This window comes from Cnephaeus nilssonii (genome assembly GCF_951640355.1).
Source record: "Cnephaeus nilssonii genome assembly, chromosome: 2".
Taxonomy (NCBI): Eukaryota; Metazoa; Chordata; class Mammalia; order Chiroptera; family Vespertilionidae; genus Cnephaeus; species Cnephaeus nilssonii.
Genome location: NC_137073.1, coordinates 77,672,749 through 77,691,623, shown reverse-complemented (window position 1 = coordinate 77,691,623; position 18,875 = coordinate 77,672,749). Strand labels below are relative to the sequence as shown.

The following is an 18,875-nucleotide window of genomic DNA, read 5'->3' as shown; positions in this document are numbered from 1 at the left end:
CCAGCCCGGAAACGGTGGCTGTGGGCGCCGGGTAATGATGTCATGTAGCAATGCCCAGCTTCCTCTCCCTAGCGACTAGCATCCTTGGAGTTTCTTCAGCCCAGGAACACGACTTGCTTTATAGCCAGGTGGAAACATTTTACACTTTAACCAAATGTCTGTGAAGCGTTTTCCTATGCCTCATCTCATTCGATCTTCACAGAAGTCCTGGAGTAGGTAGATAGGAGACTCGGTAGAATCCTAGTTTCTTTTCATTAGCCAGAAAATGGAGATTTAGAAAGCTTAGAAGCTTGACCTGACTGAAAAGAAGTAAGAAATGGTGGACCTTGAAAATGACTTCAGGTTTTCTCACTGCGCAGAATATAGTCAAACACTGCTGCAGTTAAATATTTTACCCTTTGTTCTCCCTGCATGATCTACAATAATAATCTGCTTTGTGTTGATTTTACTGCTGTGCTGCTGACAATTACCTGAAAGAGAAGTTGGGGTGCTTCACTGGCCTGGGAAAAGTTTAGCTAAATCAGAAAGCAGGTCTAATTAAGCAAGCTTATTCTATATCTATAAAAGGCTAAGTTGACTCAAGCATGCGCAATACATATAAAGCTCTTGCTGGCGCCAATCACACGCATGTGTTTCGATATGTCATTGTCAATCATGAATTTGGTTGACACTTCTATTATAGAGAAAGGGTGAAGAGCAATATTAAAATATTTCTTCTAATTAATTTCCTTTCAATGTGCATGAATTCGTGCACCAGGCCACTAGTGCAATAATGAAGTCCCAGGGAGGGGAAATGGCTTTCCTTCATAGTGACTGTACTGTTTTTTCCAGGATGAGTCAACTGGTTTTATGTTTTACATAATACAACTGTACTTTTAAATAAACAAAGTTAGCAAATGGTGCACCAAAAAAGGGGCAGGCAGGGTTTTTTGCTTAATTAAACTTACTGTCCTTTGCCTAAAGAGACATGAACAAGAAAAACTTGAGAAACTCAGAGGGAAAAAAACTTGGACATGATTTCTTCTCTGGCCAAGTGGTATTTCAAATAAACTATAAATCTATCTCTGTCTAAAAGAGTGATATAAAGAGATATCATTAAGAAAAAAAAGGAAAAGTGACTATATCTACTTCTCTTTGGGAGCTGAAGCCCCATTATAAATGGACCGGGGCTTGGTTTCTTACCTTGGTAATTTTCTTTCTTTATGAAATAATCTATCAGTAAATTGAACGTAAAGTTATCTGGGAAAATTCCATATTGAACCTGCAATGAAAATGAAAATAAAAGAAAAGTAAGAGAAAAACATCCAGTTTAATTGGATTTATAATATATGCCTATTATTATTCAGGATAAAACCTGCCAACATCAGCTTTAAAATATTTGAATATCATTTTACAGCATCTGTGACAGGGAAAGAGAAGCTGTGACTCATGAGCTTTGGTAACCAGGACTGCTGCTCGGGGTGAGAAAGTTGTGGGGGGTGTTTGATGTAAGACAATTGATATGTGAAAAACAAAACTCAATTCTAATACCTTATCATAGGTAAACAAACAAAAAAACTGAAAAAACAACAACAAACAAAACTTAAACAAACTCCCCCCATCCCCACATACTCCACTGAATCAGAGATTCTTTTTATAAGGTATGAATATCATGCAAAAAGAGACTCCCATAAGAAAGAACACATTATCACCTTATGCAACATTTTCGGGCCCTTAGACTGTTCCCCACCCCCCACCTTTATTGAAATACTAGAGGCCCAGTGCATGATTGAACCATGCACGTGTAGGGTCCCCTACATGCTTTCGCTTTTCGCGGTGGAGCTGGGTGCCTGTCCGCCGAGCTGGAGGTTTCTGAAAGGCCTGGTGCCGCAGCAGACAGGCACCCAGCTCCCCCGCTTTTGATGGTCCGAGGCCGCTGAGGGGGGCTGCCATGGACACCTGGCTACCCTGCCGTTGAGAGGCGCAGCTGGGTGTCCACGGCAGGCCCCCTCAGCGGCCTCGCCTCGCAACAGCAGGGTAGCCCCCCTCAGTGGCAGCGGATCCATGCCTCTCAATGGCCGGATAGGCCACCCCGAGTCCCGCCCCCCAGCCTCCCGCCGCCCAATCGTGAGCGTAGTGGAGTGATGGTAATTTACATGTTACTCTATTATTAGTTAGGATAATTGGTGTATAACATTGTTTAAGTTTAAGGTATACAATATAATTTAATACACATGATACTGAGAAATGATTACCACAATAAGATTAGTTAACACATCTTTCACCACACGTTATACAATATGGTATTGTTAACCATAGTTACCATGTTGTATATCAGATCCTCAGAAGTTATCCATCTTATAACTGGAAATGTGTACTCTTTCACCAGTATCTCCCCATTTCCCACAATCCCCAGGCCCTGGCACCCACCATTTCTATACTCCTTTTCTATGAGTTTGGGTTTTTTAGATTCCACATATAAGTGACATTATAGGGTATTTGTCTTTCTCTGATTAACTTATTTCACTTAGCATTATACCCTTAACTTCCATCCATGTTCTCACAAATGGCAGGATCTCTTTTTTTATAGTTTAATAATATTCCATTGTGTATACAGACCATATTTTTCTTTAAGTATTTTATTGATTTCAGAGAGGAAAGGAGAGGGAGAGTCAGAAACATCAATGATGAGAGAGAATTATTGACTGGCTGCCTCCTGCACGCCCCCCACCGGGGACCGAACCCACAACCTGAGCATGTGCCCTTGCCTGGAATTGAACCAGGGACCCTTTGGTCCACAGGTAAACGTTCTGTCCACTGAGCCAAACCAGCTAGGGCCAGACCATACTTTTTTTATCCATTCATTTGTCAATAGACACTTAGGCTGTTTCCATGTTTTGGCTATTGTGAATAATGCTGCAATGAACATGGGAGTGCATATTACTCTTTGAGATAGTGATTTCATTTCCTTCGGATATCCTATATAATAAAGAGGTAATATGCAAATTGACCCTCATGCCCTCGTGTCACAAGATGGCTGCCCCATACCTAACTGCTGTTGTCACAAGATGGCTGCCCCCACGTCATCACAAGATGGCCACCTCCACATCGTCACAAGATGGCCGCCCCCACATTGTCACAAGATGGCCGGCAGGGGAGGGCAGTTGGGGCCAACCAGGCCTGCAGGGGAGGGCATTTGGAGGGTGATTGAACTGGCAGGGGAGGGCAGTTGGGGGCGATTGGGCCGGCAGGGGAACAGTTAGGTATCAATCAGGCCAGCAGGGGAGTGGTTAGGCATCACTCAGGCCGGCAGGGGAGTGATTAGGGGGCTATCAGGCTGGCAGGCAGAACCAGTTAGGGGCAATCAGGCAGGCGAGTTGTTAGGAGCTAGCAGGGATTGGGCCTAAACCAGCAGTTGGGGTCCCAGATTGGATAGGGTGCAGGCTGGGCTGAGGGACACCCCCCCCCCCCAGTGCCTGAACTTCATGCACCGGGCCTCTAGTATATCTAGAAGTGGGGTTGGTGGATCACATCATGGTTTTACTTTTAATTTCTGGAGGAATCTTCATACTATTTCCCATAGTGATTGTACTAATTTACATTCCCACCATCAGTGCACAAGGGTTCCCTTTTTAAAGTCCACTAAAAAAATTTAGAAAGCCAGAATTACCAATGCCTGGGCTCCAGAAAGATCCTTGCCATACCTGTTATCTCTTTGTTGTCTCTTTGACTGGTTTTTAAATACCCAAGAAATATGTTAATGAAATAGTACTAATCAAACTTCTCAGATGTTTTGTTCACAAGCAGTTGAACATTTGAGAATCCAGATTTCTCCAAATATGGACTGTTCAGGAATGCTTTTAATAGTGCACATTCATAGGCCTCAGACTTACAGAATCAGAATCTCCAGGAATAGGGCACAGAACCCTGAAGTTTTGTGTGAGTTTTTTTAAATATTATTTTTGTTTTTATTGATTTCAGAGAGGAAGGGAGAAAGAGAGAGAGCTGGAAACATCAATGATGAGAGAGAATCATTGATCAGCTGCCTCCTGCACGCCTCCCACTGGGGATCGAGCCTGCAATCTAGGCATGTGCCCTGCCCGGGAATTAAACTGTGACCTCCTGGTTCAAAGGTCAATGCTCAACCATTGAGACATGCTGGGCTGGCCAGAACCCTGAAGTTTTAGTGAGCTTCCCATGCGATTTTCATGCACAGTCAAGTTTGACTACTAATGACCTAAATTGTAGTTACATTTTTTGTTTATTTAAATTCTTCAGTAGGATTAACCACGATCCTCCACACTGCACCATTCTTCCCCCACCAACTACCAGAAATGCCTAAGGAAATTTTTCAAACTCTAGGTATCTTCTCGGGACATTCTGATGGTTCTACCCCCCCAGCTGTGAATCACTGTTACTGGCAGGCTGCATGGGATGCCTCAGATTGCTGAAATGGAAAAACTGTTTAGAAGCCATTGTTCGAAAGGTTGGAGCTCAGGGGCACATCTATATTTCCCAACAGTCATCCAAATCAGTATTAATCTGTAGGGGCATGATAAAAACAAAATATTTTAGAGTGATACATCATGAAAGTTAGAAAGAACCTTAGAAATCGACTGGTTAGTGATTCTCAGCTCTGGCAAGACAAATCAGAATTAACATGGGAGCTTTAAAAAGATACTACCAAGGGCTGAATAGGCAGAACACAGAGGATTTTAAATGCAGTAAAACTACTCTGTATGATGCCCTAATAGTAGATACATGTCATTATACAGTTGTCCAAACCCATACAATGTACAGCACCAAGAATGAACCCTAATACAAACTATGGACTTTGGGTGATGACGATGTGTCAATGCAGGTTCATCAATTGTAACAAATGTGGCACTCTGCGGGGCGGGGCGGGGGGGATGTCCATAATGGGGGAGGCTGTGCATGTGTGGGGACTGAGAGCAGATGAGAAATCTCTGTACCTTTTGCTCAATTTTGCTATGAACCTAAAACTATTCTAAAAAATAAAGTCTATTAAAAAATTAGATAATCCATTAAAAAATACCAATGCCTGGGCTCCAGAAAGATCCATTAAATGAAAATCTTGGGGATATATCTATAAATTTTAAAAGCTTCTTGTGTAATTCTAATGGGCAGCCAGAGTTGGAAATCACTGATTTAGTATAACTCACTTAGAACTGACAAAACTAAAACCTAGGATAAATTATTTGCCTGAAGTTACAGGTAACTAGTGGAATTTTGAAGGTAACAGCCTGAGTGTTCTTTCCATAAAAGAGCAGGAATAGCAGAAAACGAGAGACTTTTCTGCCTTTTGAGATCCTTCTTGCTCAGTTTGCCCAGGAATTTTCTTCTTTTAGTATAATCTGTGTTACTAAACTATGAACTGAAGAGAGCAGGATTTAATCTACTCTTTCCCTTGGGGCCCAATATTAGATTTACCAGTGAATCTGCTTATCTGCCTTATCTATAACAATAAAAGTGTAATATGCTAATTAGACCGGATGTCCTTCTGGACCAAGCCAGGGCTGTGAGGGAAGCACAGGTCCCGGGTGCCAGAGGGAAGCTGGTGCCGGCAGCCAGGGGAAGGAAGGCCTACTCTTGCATGCATTTCGTGCATCGGGCCTCTAGTTAAATTATAAGTTTCCTGAGGGCAAGGGTAGGATATTGCTCATTTTTGTAGACAATGCCATACCCAATGCAATGTCTCACATACAAACTCTCTGCAATGTATATTAAGTTTAATTGGACACAAGTCATGGGAGAAAAAACTCCCCAAAACAAAATTAGTATTTTCTTTTAAGTTTTAATATACGAGGCCCAATGATACTATAGAAATAATACATTTTCACAGAATTACTGTTAAAATATTTTTATAGTGTTATAGTTTGAAACTCACAATAATAACATTCTAAATTTTTGCTTATTTTGTACTTTATTCTTGAGTGACTTATTTCACTTAGCATTATGCCTTTGAGGGTAGGGGTCAGGAAACTGAGATTTTTTGTTTGTTTGTTTGTTTGTTTGTTTGATATTCCTCACCCAAGGATATTGCCCCCCCACCCTCCCCCATTGATTTTTAGAAAGCGTTAAAGGGAAGGGGAGAGACAAAGAGAGAGACTGGGGAGGGGATCAAGGCTGCAACTGAGGTACACTGCCCTTGACCGCAATTAAACTTGCAACCCCTCAGTCTGCGGGCCGACACTCTAACTAGCAAGCCAAACCGGCTAGGGCAGTGGTTGGCAAACTCATTAGTCAACAGAGCCAAATATCAACAGTACAATGATTGAAATTTCTTTTGAGAGCCAAATTTTTTAAACTTCTTATAACGCCACTTCTTCAAAATAGACTCGCCCAGGCCGTGGTATTTTGTGGAAGAGCCACACTCAAGGGGCCAAAGAGCTGCATGTGGCTCGCGAACCGCGATTTGCCGACCACTGGGCTAGGGTAAGACATGCTTTGAGTAAACTTGGAATATGTCTTTTAAAATGTGTAAGATAGTATGAATACTAGGGCCTTGACTTTCCCCCTAAACCTCACCAAAGGGAACCAGAATGAAAGGAGCGCCAGTGCAGCATTCTCGTGAGTGGACTACCGTTGCTTCTACCTGCCCATTTCTGAGTTATTGTGCTGAGAAAGCAGCAGCTACAGGAATTTTATTTTTAATATGTTGATTTATTTCCAGCTCCCTTACAAAAAGGACATCTGAGAGGAAATAACTTTAAAAAGTTATTTCTTGTATTATTTTTGCTGGTTCCAACACCGTATCCTCTAAACTCAGAAGAACAAGTTGCAAACGCCAGGAGAGCCCTCACCTTATTTACAAGTGTATATAAGGCCTTGTCTTGTGCACCGTATTTTAGACACTGCCTAATCCAGGTGTGGATAGTCCAGTCTCTCAGGTACCAGCAATTGGGGCTGTGCCGGAATCTAAACAGAGCACAAGAGAGAGAAAACAGGTGTTAACTCTTAAATGTCAATACCAAAATACATCTTCCATCAGCAGGTGCTTCTCTTAGGTGTTTACAGATGAGTAGTCAATAGGACCAAAGTCATAAAAGTCAACAGTCTACAAAAATTCGAGGCTAACACTCACTAACCATAGTCTGAAATGGAAAAGAGAAGGCAAAATAAATAAATAAATAACAAACAAAAAGATTGTAAAAATTGTATTCCTTATTTAATAACCCCTTATTTAATAAATCAATATCTTGTTTTTTTGTTCTTGTTTTTTTTTAAATATTTTTATTGTTTTTTAAAAGAGAGAAAAGGAGAAGGATAGAGAGTTAGAAACATTGATGAGAGAGAAACATTGATCAGCTGCCTCCTGCACAACCCCACTGGTGATGTGCCCGCAACCGAGGTACATGCCCTTGACTGGAATCGAACCTGGGATTGACTCTTCAGTCCGCATGCCGATGCTCCATCCACTGAGCCAAACCAGTTAGGGCTCAATATCTTGTTTTAATATGAGACTTATGAAAAACGACTTGGGAGAAATACTAACCATGGTGTTATGTGAATACATAGTTCATTAGAAAAGAGATGTGGAACTGAAACTGACCCTTAGAAGTTCACAATAAAACAGATGAAGCAAAAAAGAAAAATAAAGAGCAGAGCAACTCTATAGGGAAACTAGCTTTGTGTCATATTGATATTTCTTGTGACACTTAGGGGAGATTGGCATACTTATCAATGAATCATAAGAAAACAAAAAAGAAGAAAAAATAATAAAAATTAAGCAAAACTTAACATTCAGGTCCCCCAGGTCTTCGGAACCCACAGTCCCGCTGCCTTCTTCATAGCTCGGCTCTAGCTCTTTGGTCTGCCTCCTCTTGCTTCCTACTGCTCCCCACATGGCTTTAAAAGGCAATCCAAGCTAAGGCGTAGGTAGCGACAGTGTTGCCACAAAGAAAGGAATTGCGCACACTACCCTTGCCTTGAGTTTGCACACATTGGTAACACTTTGGGTTAGAGCGCTTCTCGCTCTTGGCGGGTCCAGGCCACAAGCCTGAGTGAGAGCAGAGACAATATAAGGGGCTTTGCAGTCCTCTTTTTGTTTATCTATTTTGATTGGGATGGATCTTCACATATCACATCATGTCAGCTAAAGTCCCCACTTTTTCTTTAACTGATAGAAGCAGGTCAATCTCTGGGCTCTACAAAAAATCAAAGTGTTTTCTTAAAAATAAAAAGGCAAGACAAAAACTTGGAGTGCAAGGATTTTGTGCCAGATTGAGAGTTGGGGCTACAGGCGTATCCCAGTGTTTTTCAGAGGCTGTTTATTCAATCTGCCACCTGCTCCATCCTGCCATCTGCTATTGGGACAGTTTCATGCTAAACAAGTTCTCTGCCAAAGTAAAAGACGAGAAAAAGGGAAAGTGAGAGGTAGTATTTAATTTAGGCTATTTATTAGTGCTCCAATCAGAGAGATTACGCAAAAACAAGATCTGAAGATGTTTTATGGATTTAGACTCATCAAGCCCTCTCTAGTCTTTTGAATATCTTAGATTTGCCTAGAAAATGTCTCTCTCTATCTTTCTCTATAGAATTAAGCCCTTTAAAAGCATAAAGATAGAAACTGGTTAAATTGTGTTCAGGTTGAGAGTGATCTGGTCAAAGAAAGGCATCATATAGGTGCCAGAGATACTAGATCTAATGAGATCCTCTGTAGAGAAGTAAAACAAAATATGTCTTTTATTATTTCACTTGAGGCCTGGTGCACGACATTTGTGCACCGGGGGTCCCCTCAGCCCGGCCTGCGCCCTATTGCCATCCAGGACCCCTAGGGGGATGTCCGACTGCTGGCTAGGCCCGCAGCACAGGTGAGAGAGGCTCCTGACACTGCTGCTGTGCTCACCAGCTCTCAGCCCGGCTTCTGGCTGAGTGGCGACCTCCCCGTGTGGGAACGCACTGACCACCAGAGGGCAGCTCTTGTGTTGAGCGTCTGTCCCCTGGTGGTCAGTGTGCATCATAGCGACTGGTCGTTCCACCATTCGGTCAATTTACATATTAGCCTTTTATTATATAGGATGATTGTAAAATCAATTGTTGAGCCACTTGAGCTCCTCTCCTGCTTACTCTGAAAAATCTGAGATCTACAGTATAATGGCCAATTAAAAGTTAATTTTACTTTTTAAACAAAAAAGTCATGACAAAGCAGGAGTATTCCCTAAATGATGGAGATGTTTCCTTGTTAGCCTGTAACCTCCCTGGGCAAGTAGGGGCTGTGACTGAGTAGCTCAACTCTGGCTCCTCCGTGCCTGACACCATTCGTGGCCCATGGCAGGTTTTCAGCAATAAAACAAGAGCTTTATTCAACACGTATTAAAGGCTACCATGTGCTGATCATTTTGTTAACATCTGTGGTATATATGAAGAACTGTAAACTAGCTGTTTGGGGCATTTATAGTCTCATTCCAAAGCAAAGCATACAAAGCTGAACAATTATACCAAGTGGAATAGTAAGTCCTGAAAGGGCATGGCTAGTTGCCTGCCAGGAGGTGATTTTGGAAGTAATGGATGTTAGGATCAGTACATTTTTCCTTTTAAAAACAAACAAAATAAAATAAAAAAGTCAATTACTTCCTTTACCCAAGATTATTTTAAACCTTATCCTCATTTACAATCTAATCTTCCACTTTAGGATGTCTCTGACGACCACTAAAGAGTTAGGACTTAAAAAAAAATTTAAATTAAATTACTATTTTTTTCCATCACCATTTATCCCCTCTATGCCTTCTTCCACCTCCAAAGGACTTTTGTTTTTGATGGACTTTAAAATAAGAGCACCACAACCGTATCCAGCAAAACAGCCTTTTCTCTGACCAGCTGACCATTGTAAGGCTTTGAGCGAGAATGACAAAGACTGATAAGACCTGGCTGTAAAAGCTTCGAAGCTCAAATCAAAATCAGTTTTAAGCCACTTGCTAACCTGGTGAGGCTAACTTCACACAGAGAACAGAAAAGTCTTTTCACTCACACTTTATTTCTTAGAAGCCTAAAGGGAAAGTTACAAGACTTCCCATCTCCAATATAATCATCTGTGCACTGCAGCCCGTAAGAGTGACTTGCCAGCAGACTCAAAGGGGTCTTTAATAAGTTTACTCTCTCCCTCCTGGGACAGGGCTGCTCGGTATGATCTCTCCTCTCTAAACCTAATACTCCAGATATACAACCATGGCGAGAACATTCTCAACTAAATCACAACATTAAATAAATTCAGGAATAAGAGGAAAACACTTCCTCATATACCATGACATATGCTGCCCAAAGTGGAATTCCTGCATTTCCCTGCAGAGCAGGAAATAAACTCCTTTCCAAGCCCCCATCAGCGACAAAAAAGAAATTAGCACACAACTTATTGGAGTAGCTATCTAGAAAATAACTCAAAATATTGACATAGTAAGGGCCCAGGTTTGGATGGTGAGTTTGGAAAGAATCGCTCTGTCAATGATTTTTGAAGCAGTTCAGACAGATAAACTTGGGCCCTTTTCAGAATTGCCAGGGGTAATATGATAGGCAGGTATGTCTCCAGAGTGGGTACTTGCCTGGAATGAGTCTGCAGACTGCTGGACCGGCAATCTCCCTTTCAGCCCGGAGAAAGGCAAAGAGACAAGAAAACAACTAACACATTGATTTTCCAATTTGCTTGCAAACAGACTGGCCTTTGTTCTCGCCTGCTCTGACCACTGGCCTGGCAGATTACAGGCAGCCACTGTAGGAGTCCCCGTCGTGCCCCACACCATCAGCTGTTTGCTCACCTCGACAGAAGCATTATTATTGTCCAGGCCAGCAGGCTGACAAGCTAGGCAAATTGTGTGTCTGTGTGTGTGTGTGCAAAAGATAAACAAATGCAACCCAAATAACCCCAACAATGTTTGTGCTCATGACGGCAGAGACATTCTAAGCTTCCAGTTTATAAAATATAAGAAAACTTACAACAATTTTAAAGACATGAGTATTTCCTGGGGGAAGGAGTGTCACAGAAAGGAGAGAATGAAGAAGTATACTCTCAAGTTCTAGCTCTAGTTCTAAAAGCTGGTTACCAGGGCTGCAGGATCTCTGTCCACGGTGCTAAGAGGGGTGGCCAGGTGAAGACAGAACTTGCCTAGGAAGCCAAATCATGACTCGTGAAATGGCAGGAATTGAGAAGCTGTCTCTCCTCAAAAGTCAGGCTATGTTCAGGATTCCTCAGGGCATTTGCCTGCCCTGCTGATTATTCAAGACCAATGTCACCAGGAAGGAAGGAGAGCAGAATCACAGGCTGCAAAAGTCTTTGATGCCTCGGAGATATCTCGGAAGGGAAGAGTGGTTACATAAAAGTCGAGAGGGAAAAGAAAAGCACCAGAGACTCACTATGATTACACAGAAGGTAAAAGTCACCTGGGATTTCCTATTTGTGACCAATTTCATAAAAAAAAAGTGGCTCAGTTGGTTGAGTATTGTCCTGTGCATTGAAGAGTTGCTGGTTCAATTCCTGGTCAGGGCATATGTTTGAGTTGAGGTTTGATCCCTGGTTGGGGAACGTGCAGAGGGCAACCGATTGATGTTTCACTTTCACATCGATGTTTCTTTCTCTCTGTCTCTCTTCCTCTCTCTAAGCATGTCCTTGGGTGAGGATTTTAAAAAAAAGGCGAGGGGGGAGAGATACAGCTTTTCTTCCAGGGGATTCAAATAAAGGCTACTGTTGAAGGTGAAAGTGGCAATGCCATCAGCTCTCTCAGAGGCACAGATGAAAGAGGCACAGACGCCAGAGCCCGGAGCTCATCTGCTCCACCATTTAGCGGCAGCACTGGCTCTTCCACATGACTGAGCAAGCTTTCCACAACGTTTATCTGATCATGAGAGCCACCACCCTGAACTTGAATTCTGTATCCGGTGGCAACAGGCTTTCCAGATGGAGACCGCAGTCCCTGAGCTGGGCAGACATGGAGATGGGTGATTGGGTAAAGGGAGGAAAGAATGCCAAGAAGAACATGTAGCTGGTTCCAAAGCCTGTAATGTGGACTGGGAATCTCATTAATGAAGCAAAGTGTGTATAGTAATTAGTAAAAGGTTTGAGTGCATTCGTGAACTAGAACCAAGGAGGGTGTCCTGTGATTATTTGACCAGAATTGGATTCAATCACTACCACCCACTCTCTCATTATAAAAGGATAATTAACTTTCTTTTGCATCCTGCTTGAAATTCTGCTTTCATCAACTATTAGTTGCCTCCACTACCTAAAATAAAATCTTATTTTGGTGAGATAATTTTCTAATGGCTATTCTATTTTTGTCAAGTGTTTAAAAGGGTGTCAGAGTCTAATATAGACTGATCATGAAGACATTAGATTAAAATAATTTTTCTGCTTGAGATCCTAGATTCTTACTCTTACAGGAGAACAGTTAATTTTAACTTTTAGCAAACATGTCCTGAGTGAGCACCAAGTGAAGCAGCAGGAGCAAGAATCCCTTCCCAAACATTCCCCCCTTGATGGTCAACCCGTCTGGGCTTAGCATTTCCAACAAATTCATTACTACCTCATGAAGCAGATAATAATGTCTTTTTTTTTTTAATTTTTGTTAATCCTCACGGGAGGATATTTTTTCCATTGATTTTAGAGTGGAAGGGAGCGGGAAGGAGGATGGGGGAAAGAGGAGAGAGGAGAGAGAGAAACATGGATGTGAGAGAGCCACATCATTGGTTGCCTCCCGCATGCTCCCCAACCAGGGCTGGAAACCTGCAACCCAGGTATGTGCCCTTGATTGGAATTGAACCCGCGACCCTTCAGTTCATGGGCTGACCCTCCAACCACTGAGCCATGCTGGGCTGAGCCTTTTTTTTAATTTTTAAGTTCTAATACATTTTTCTTTTTTTAAAAAAGACAGGTTTACAGAGATATAAGGTAAAAACAGTAACATTTATACTTTCAAAGTGCAGGTCTATGAGTGTTGACAAATGTGAACAGTTGTGCAACCACAACAACAGTCAAGTTATCAGAACAGTTCTGTCATCCCTAACAATTCCTTACTGTCGCCTTTGTAGTCGACCCTTTCAGGACTCACTGGTCAATTTAAGCAAATTTTATTTAGATAACCTCCTGGGGTCTCTTTCTAACCCCACAGATATTAATTTTGTAAGAGAAAAAGCAAATTAATAAAACTACAAGTTTTATCTGTTAGTTTGTAATTTATATTCTTTCAATTTCCAGAAAGAAATTGAAAAAATTAAAACCCAGTGTGCAGGTAGTTTTCTACATCCTATATAGTCATTAGACCTGGCTTCCCTGTAGCCATTCTAAAAATGGGTGATAACTAAGTGGGTTTGGGGTAGAGAATAACACAGGCACAGAATTTTGCAAATGTGAAGGGCTAAATAAATGTAGCACAATAGCACATTTTTTGAAGTGAAGATAGGTAAGAGGGGCTTGTTAGATTATCAAAGTGAAAGTCTAAACTGTCAGACCCAGGGTTTAAAAATGAGGTCATTAGTGTCTCACCTGGAAATATGAAATAAGAGAAACTACTCTAGGAGAGATACTCTATTTTTTTCTTTTTTAAAAATATGTTTTTATTGATTTTAGAAAGAGAGGAAGTGAGGGGGCAGGGTGGAGAGAAAGACAGAGATCCATCAGCTGCCTCCTACCTGGGATGGAGCCCAAAACTGGGCAGGAATCGAACCAGTGACCTTTCAGTGCATGGGACAACGCGGCTAAACCAACAGAGCCACACCAGCCAGGGCATACTCTATTTTCTATGTCTTCTCATGGAACAGAAAGCAACCAATGACAAGGAGGACATTATGTCCCTCAAATTATCTCTTTCTCTTCTCTCTGATCTCGCTGTTGTTTTGCCAGACCTTTCTCAATCTAGGAGATGTATTTCTTTTTTTAAAAAAATATTTATTTATTAATTTGATTGGGATGACATCAGTCAACATGAACATACAGGTTCCAGGTGTGGGTTTCTATGTTATAAGATCTGTATATTGCACCATGTGCCCACCACCCAAAGTCAAATCTTCTCTTGTCATCTTGGAGACATATTTCTTATTCACAAAATAAGTATGTGTCAGGCACCATGATCCCTATTCTATCCCTGTTGGTCTACCCAATTTCCTCTAACTCCAAACAACCTTAAAGATGACATCCCCCCTCTCTGATACAGAAAGAAAATGCCTATAGATTGACCATTCTCTGTTGCTCTTGCTTTCACAGAACAGAAAAGTAAGGAGTCGGTCAGAATGAAGCCAACTGTTCTCTGTCTGAAGCCTGGGACGCTATTTTATCAGCTCTGATAAGGTGACCTATGTGGATAACAGGGGAGAATGACTTGTGGGGAGAAAGGGGAAGTATTTACAGTGATTGCTGAGGTGCCCTCTTTGTGATGATGTAAAAGCAGAAATGGCTGTCTTTGTGGCCATTCACTGACCTCAGTGAAGCTGCTCCCAGAAGCACCTGGTGGGGCCCCTCCAGCCACTTCAAAGCTGGACACACAGATTACATCACGCCTGAGGGACACTGTCCCAAGGGCAAGGTAAGGCTAAAGGGAGAGGGGCCGTTAGCTAGCAATAGCAGGAAGTTGAGAAAACTGGATCTTGGAACCAGTCCTATTTATAAAAGAACATTATGTTGTGGGAACTGCGTGGTTTGGGCAGAGATAAGGGAAATATTTCTGGTTTTGAGTAGGAAATCTATGTGCAGTGAGCAAACCAGTTTTAACAAGACACAAACATTTCCTGAGGTCTTCTCAAATTTTGGCTAGGAACTTCAGAGAACATGCCTGCAAAATCAAGAGTAACACAGTGACTAAGACAGGAAAATCACATATATTAATTAATCACTGGTAGGCTGTGCATCTAAATAGTTCTGAGGAAAAGAAAGGTCAGAAAGAAAAAAGGAGGAAAACAAAGGAATAGAAATCAGAATTTCTGGAGTATTCTAGGCTTAGTGGAGTTGCCAGGATTAGGTCTGCCAGAAAAGAAATGAGCAGGCAAAGACTCCTGGCTGGGGTGAAGTGCAGCAGAATAGAAGCAGGAAGAATTAAGCGGTGTTGAGCAGATTTATGTGCTTGTGTGTGAGATTATGGATTTCTTTAGAGGCATTTTTGAGGGGAGACAAAGCTAAGCACTAATCTGGATTTCTTAAGAGTCAGATTTTTTTTTTTTAAATAAAGAAGAAAAGCATCTCAGTGTTCTAAACATTCTGATTCTCTAATTCATGGAAAAGTTGAATCCCTAAGGATTCTTTGTTTACAGCAAAAGGTAAGACTGGAATTACTTCTAGTTATACAGCTAAGTTTATAGCTATTTTCTATTTCTGTAACTCTACTAACTCTTCTATTAAGCCTTTAAGCTCTTACAAGGCAGGGGACACATTTTCTATCTTTTTGTGTTCTACAATAGTGGGTGTCTGATGAATGGCAACAATGACTAGGCCTGCTGAGAATGTATGAATACCAGTAATGCACAGGGGTTGGCAAAAGTAGGTTCACAGCTGTGAGTCCACGAGACACAGAATTTATTATTATACTGGTGGCCTGATGCATGGATTCGTGCACAATGAAAGGAAATTAATTAGAAGGTGGCCAGCGGGATGGGACTGGGCGAGACAGGCCGGACGCACCCTGGAGCCAACCTCCCGTAGTCCCTCCCCAGCGTGGCTCAAAGGGTGTCTTCGGAGTGAGCAGGGTCCCTCCGGCAGGTGGGGTCCCTCGGCCTGGCCTGCGGGGATCAGGCCAAAATCAGCTCTCCAACATCCCCCAAGGGGTCCCGGAATGTGAGAGTTGCTGTCGTACAGGGTGTGGAATGTAAATGCAAGTGTGCAATAAACCAAATTCGGGGCCGACAGTGCCCCAGCAACAACATAACCCACACCCGAAGGTGAAATCGCGTGCAGCCCTGAGAGGAAATCAGGCCTCCTCCTCTCTGGTTCCAGGGTGCGTCACCTGAGAACCGCTAATGCCAAGTCACTGCAGCTGCCAAGTCACCGCAGCTGGCAGTTCCTGCATTGAGCATCTGCCCCCTGGTGGTCTGTGCATGTCATATCTACCAGCCAGTCAGACGGTCAGACAATCGCTTAGCTTTATATATATATATAGACTAGAGGCCCAGAGCATGAAATTCGTGCATGGAGGGGGGTTCCTCAGCCCGGCCTGCACCCTTTCCAATCTGGGACCCCTCAGGGGATGTCCGACTGCCGGTTTAGGTCCGATCCCTGGGATCGGACCTAAACCGGCAGTCGGATATCCCTCTCGCAATCTGGAACCACTCGCCTGCCTGCCTGATCACCCCTAACCCCTCTGCCTGCCTGCCTGATTGCCCCTAACCCCTCTGCCTGCTGGCCTGATCGCCCCTAACTGCCTCTGCCTGCCTGCCTGATTGCGCCTAACTGCCCTCCCCTGCCGGCCTGATCTCACCCCCAATTGCCCTCCTCTGCCGGCCTGATCTCACCCCTAACTGCTCTCCCCTGCCGGCCTGATCACCCCTAACTGCCTCTGCCCCAGCCCCCACCACCATGGCTTTGTCTGGAAGGAAGTCGGACATCTGGAAGATGGCCAGTTTACCCGGTCTAATTAGCATATTACCCTTTTATTAGTATAGATAGATTATATAGGATAGGATTGCTTAAATGTGTGTTGCAGGGGGGAAGCCTTTTTCAGCAGGAGGGGATGCTCTTGGCAGACAAAAACACATAATCCCTATATCTGGACTGATAGCCAGCCATATGCACTATACTGCCAAACCGGTCATTAAAAAATTGAATCACTTTCATACAACTTACACCAAACAGCTGTTGCCCTTAAAACCCGTCCTCAGCCCCCACCTTAGGTTCTGCCTTTGCAGTTCACCCAGAGTTGGTTCTGATTGGTCGGTTTCTATGTCAGTCAGCATCAAAAGCCCCACCTCCTAGGCAGCCATTGGCTCCTCATAATTCACCCAGATTTGGGTCTGATTGGTCGGTTTCTATGCCAGTCAGCGTCAAAAGCTCTGCCTCCTAGGCAGCCATTGGTTCCTCGCAGTTCACCCAGATTTGGTTCTGATTGGTCGGTTTCTATGCCAGTCAGCGTCAAAAGCTTCGCTTCCTAGGCAGCCACTGGCTCCTTGCAGTTCACTGAGATTTGGTTCTGATTGGTCGGTTTCTATGTCAGTCAGCGTCAAAAGCCCCACCTCCTAGGCAGCCACTGGGTCCTTGTAATTTACCCAGATTTGGTTCTGATTGGTCAGTTTCTATGCCAGTTAGCATCAAAAGCTCTGCCTCCTAGGCAGCCATTGGCTCCTTGCAATTCACCCAGATTTGGTTCTGATTGGTCAGTTTCTATGCCAGTCAGCATCTCTGGGCCTATCTCCGGGCCTGATCATAGAGTTGGGACTGATCAGCAGCTGCCCCGCCTCTCTCTCACTCGGAGAGGTAATGCCTGCTGTGCAAGCAGCCTGGCGTTCGGTCGAGCCTTTGGTTGTTTTAGATGTTACACCCTAGCTCTTTATATATATAAATTATTTCTTTATTAATTATTGTATTATTTATTTGTATTATTTGTCTTCTTATTATTGTTATCACTTTGTATCATTACTTATGGTTTATATTTTAGGTAATGATAGCTGGTAATTTAACCTACTTTTGCCTACCTCTGCATGTCAAAATTCGTATTATTTATATTTGAAACAATAATCCATTTGGTTTTGAAGTATCATCCTGCCTAAATGGATGAAGCTAGTAGGAAATGCTGCCTTTGTACCAGGCAGGTGGAGGTCAGAGATGGCCGAGGATGTGGCGTAATATGTGTTCATCCTGGAGGGCCACCTACTATCTCCTCCCCACTGCTATCTCATTCCCACACACACAAGGACGCATGGATTCTGCAGGACAATAGTAAGTTCAGGAAACAGACAAGCTGATAGGAGAGTGAAAACAAAGAGGAAAGAGTACACAGGTTCAAAGAACTCCCCTAACAAGTTCTAAATCCAAACACTTAGACTTCTCTCAAGATTGGAAGAGACCTTGAGAGCCATCTATGTCAAGTAAATTGGGAACAGAGGAGGAAGAAAAGTTTACATAGAATTAGAGAATCTTTAATTTAGTGCTGGTAGGGACCTCCAATATCCACTGTTTATTGAATGGATATTGAATGATATCCACGCAGTACCCAAGATAAACACAGCCACAGGACTTAAATTAGATCCTTTATTCTTACTATTCCACCACTGTCTCTCAATGCTTTTATTATATTTGTAAGGCATCTTTAAAAATCATCTCTGCAGTTTGTCAAAGGTCTCTAACTCACTGAAAAATAAATAACATCTTTTCTAAATTAAGAAGCAGAATTCAGAGAAAAATACTTAGGCTGTAAATAATTCTGAACTGTCTTGAACTAGTTGTTTAACTTTGGAAATCCATTCAGTCCTCCAGGGGTTCAGTTCCTGTAACTGTAAGATGAAGAGGTAGGATTATCTGCATCACGAACTCAAATGTCTACAATGGCCAGCCAATGAATATAAATGCATGAAGAATCATTTAAGACAATAGGTGCAAAGCTGCTTGTATTATGACCAAGCAAACTGGCTGTCTACTTACACTGGTTTTGAAAACATACTATATGGGCCAAACAAAATACACTGGAACTCTAGGCTAGACCAGACCGCCCAAACTCCTTCCAGCTCCCAAGTTTAATGACCCTAAAGAATACTAAGCCTCATCCACGCATTAAAACATCAGTTATTTACACATTTCTATTGAAACAGAAAAAAGGCAGTGATACAAATAATAGAGACTCACAGATAAATAAGCCACCAGTCAGCCAACAGCTTACTCTCGTTTATTCCACTAGCCTCCATTCCCCTACCAGGTGAGTATCATTTTACTCAGTTTGGGCAGTGAGCACAGATTATTGTGGGGTGAGCAGACC

The 18,875-nt window shown here is 42.6% G+C and overlaps 1 protein-coding gene across 1 annotated transcript in view; it reads right to left on the bottom strand.

Moving 5' to 3' along the window:
* The window catches only part of MRPS27 (mitochondrial ribosomal protein S27), an 82,464-nt gene that overhangs the window by 15,439 nt on the left and 48,150 nt on the right, over positions 1-18,875 (bottom strand). Inside the window, exons 5-6 of the mRNA XM_079793241.1 lie at positions 6,804-6,918; positions 1,183-1,261 (exon numbers count right to left, since the gene is read on the bottom strand). Coding sequence (XP_079649367.1) covers positions 1,183-1,261; positions 6,804-6,918 — 194 coding nt within the window. The remainder of the gene's footprint in view (positions 1-1,182; positions 1,262-6,803; positions 6,919-18,875) is intronic.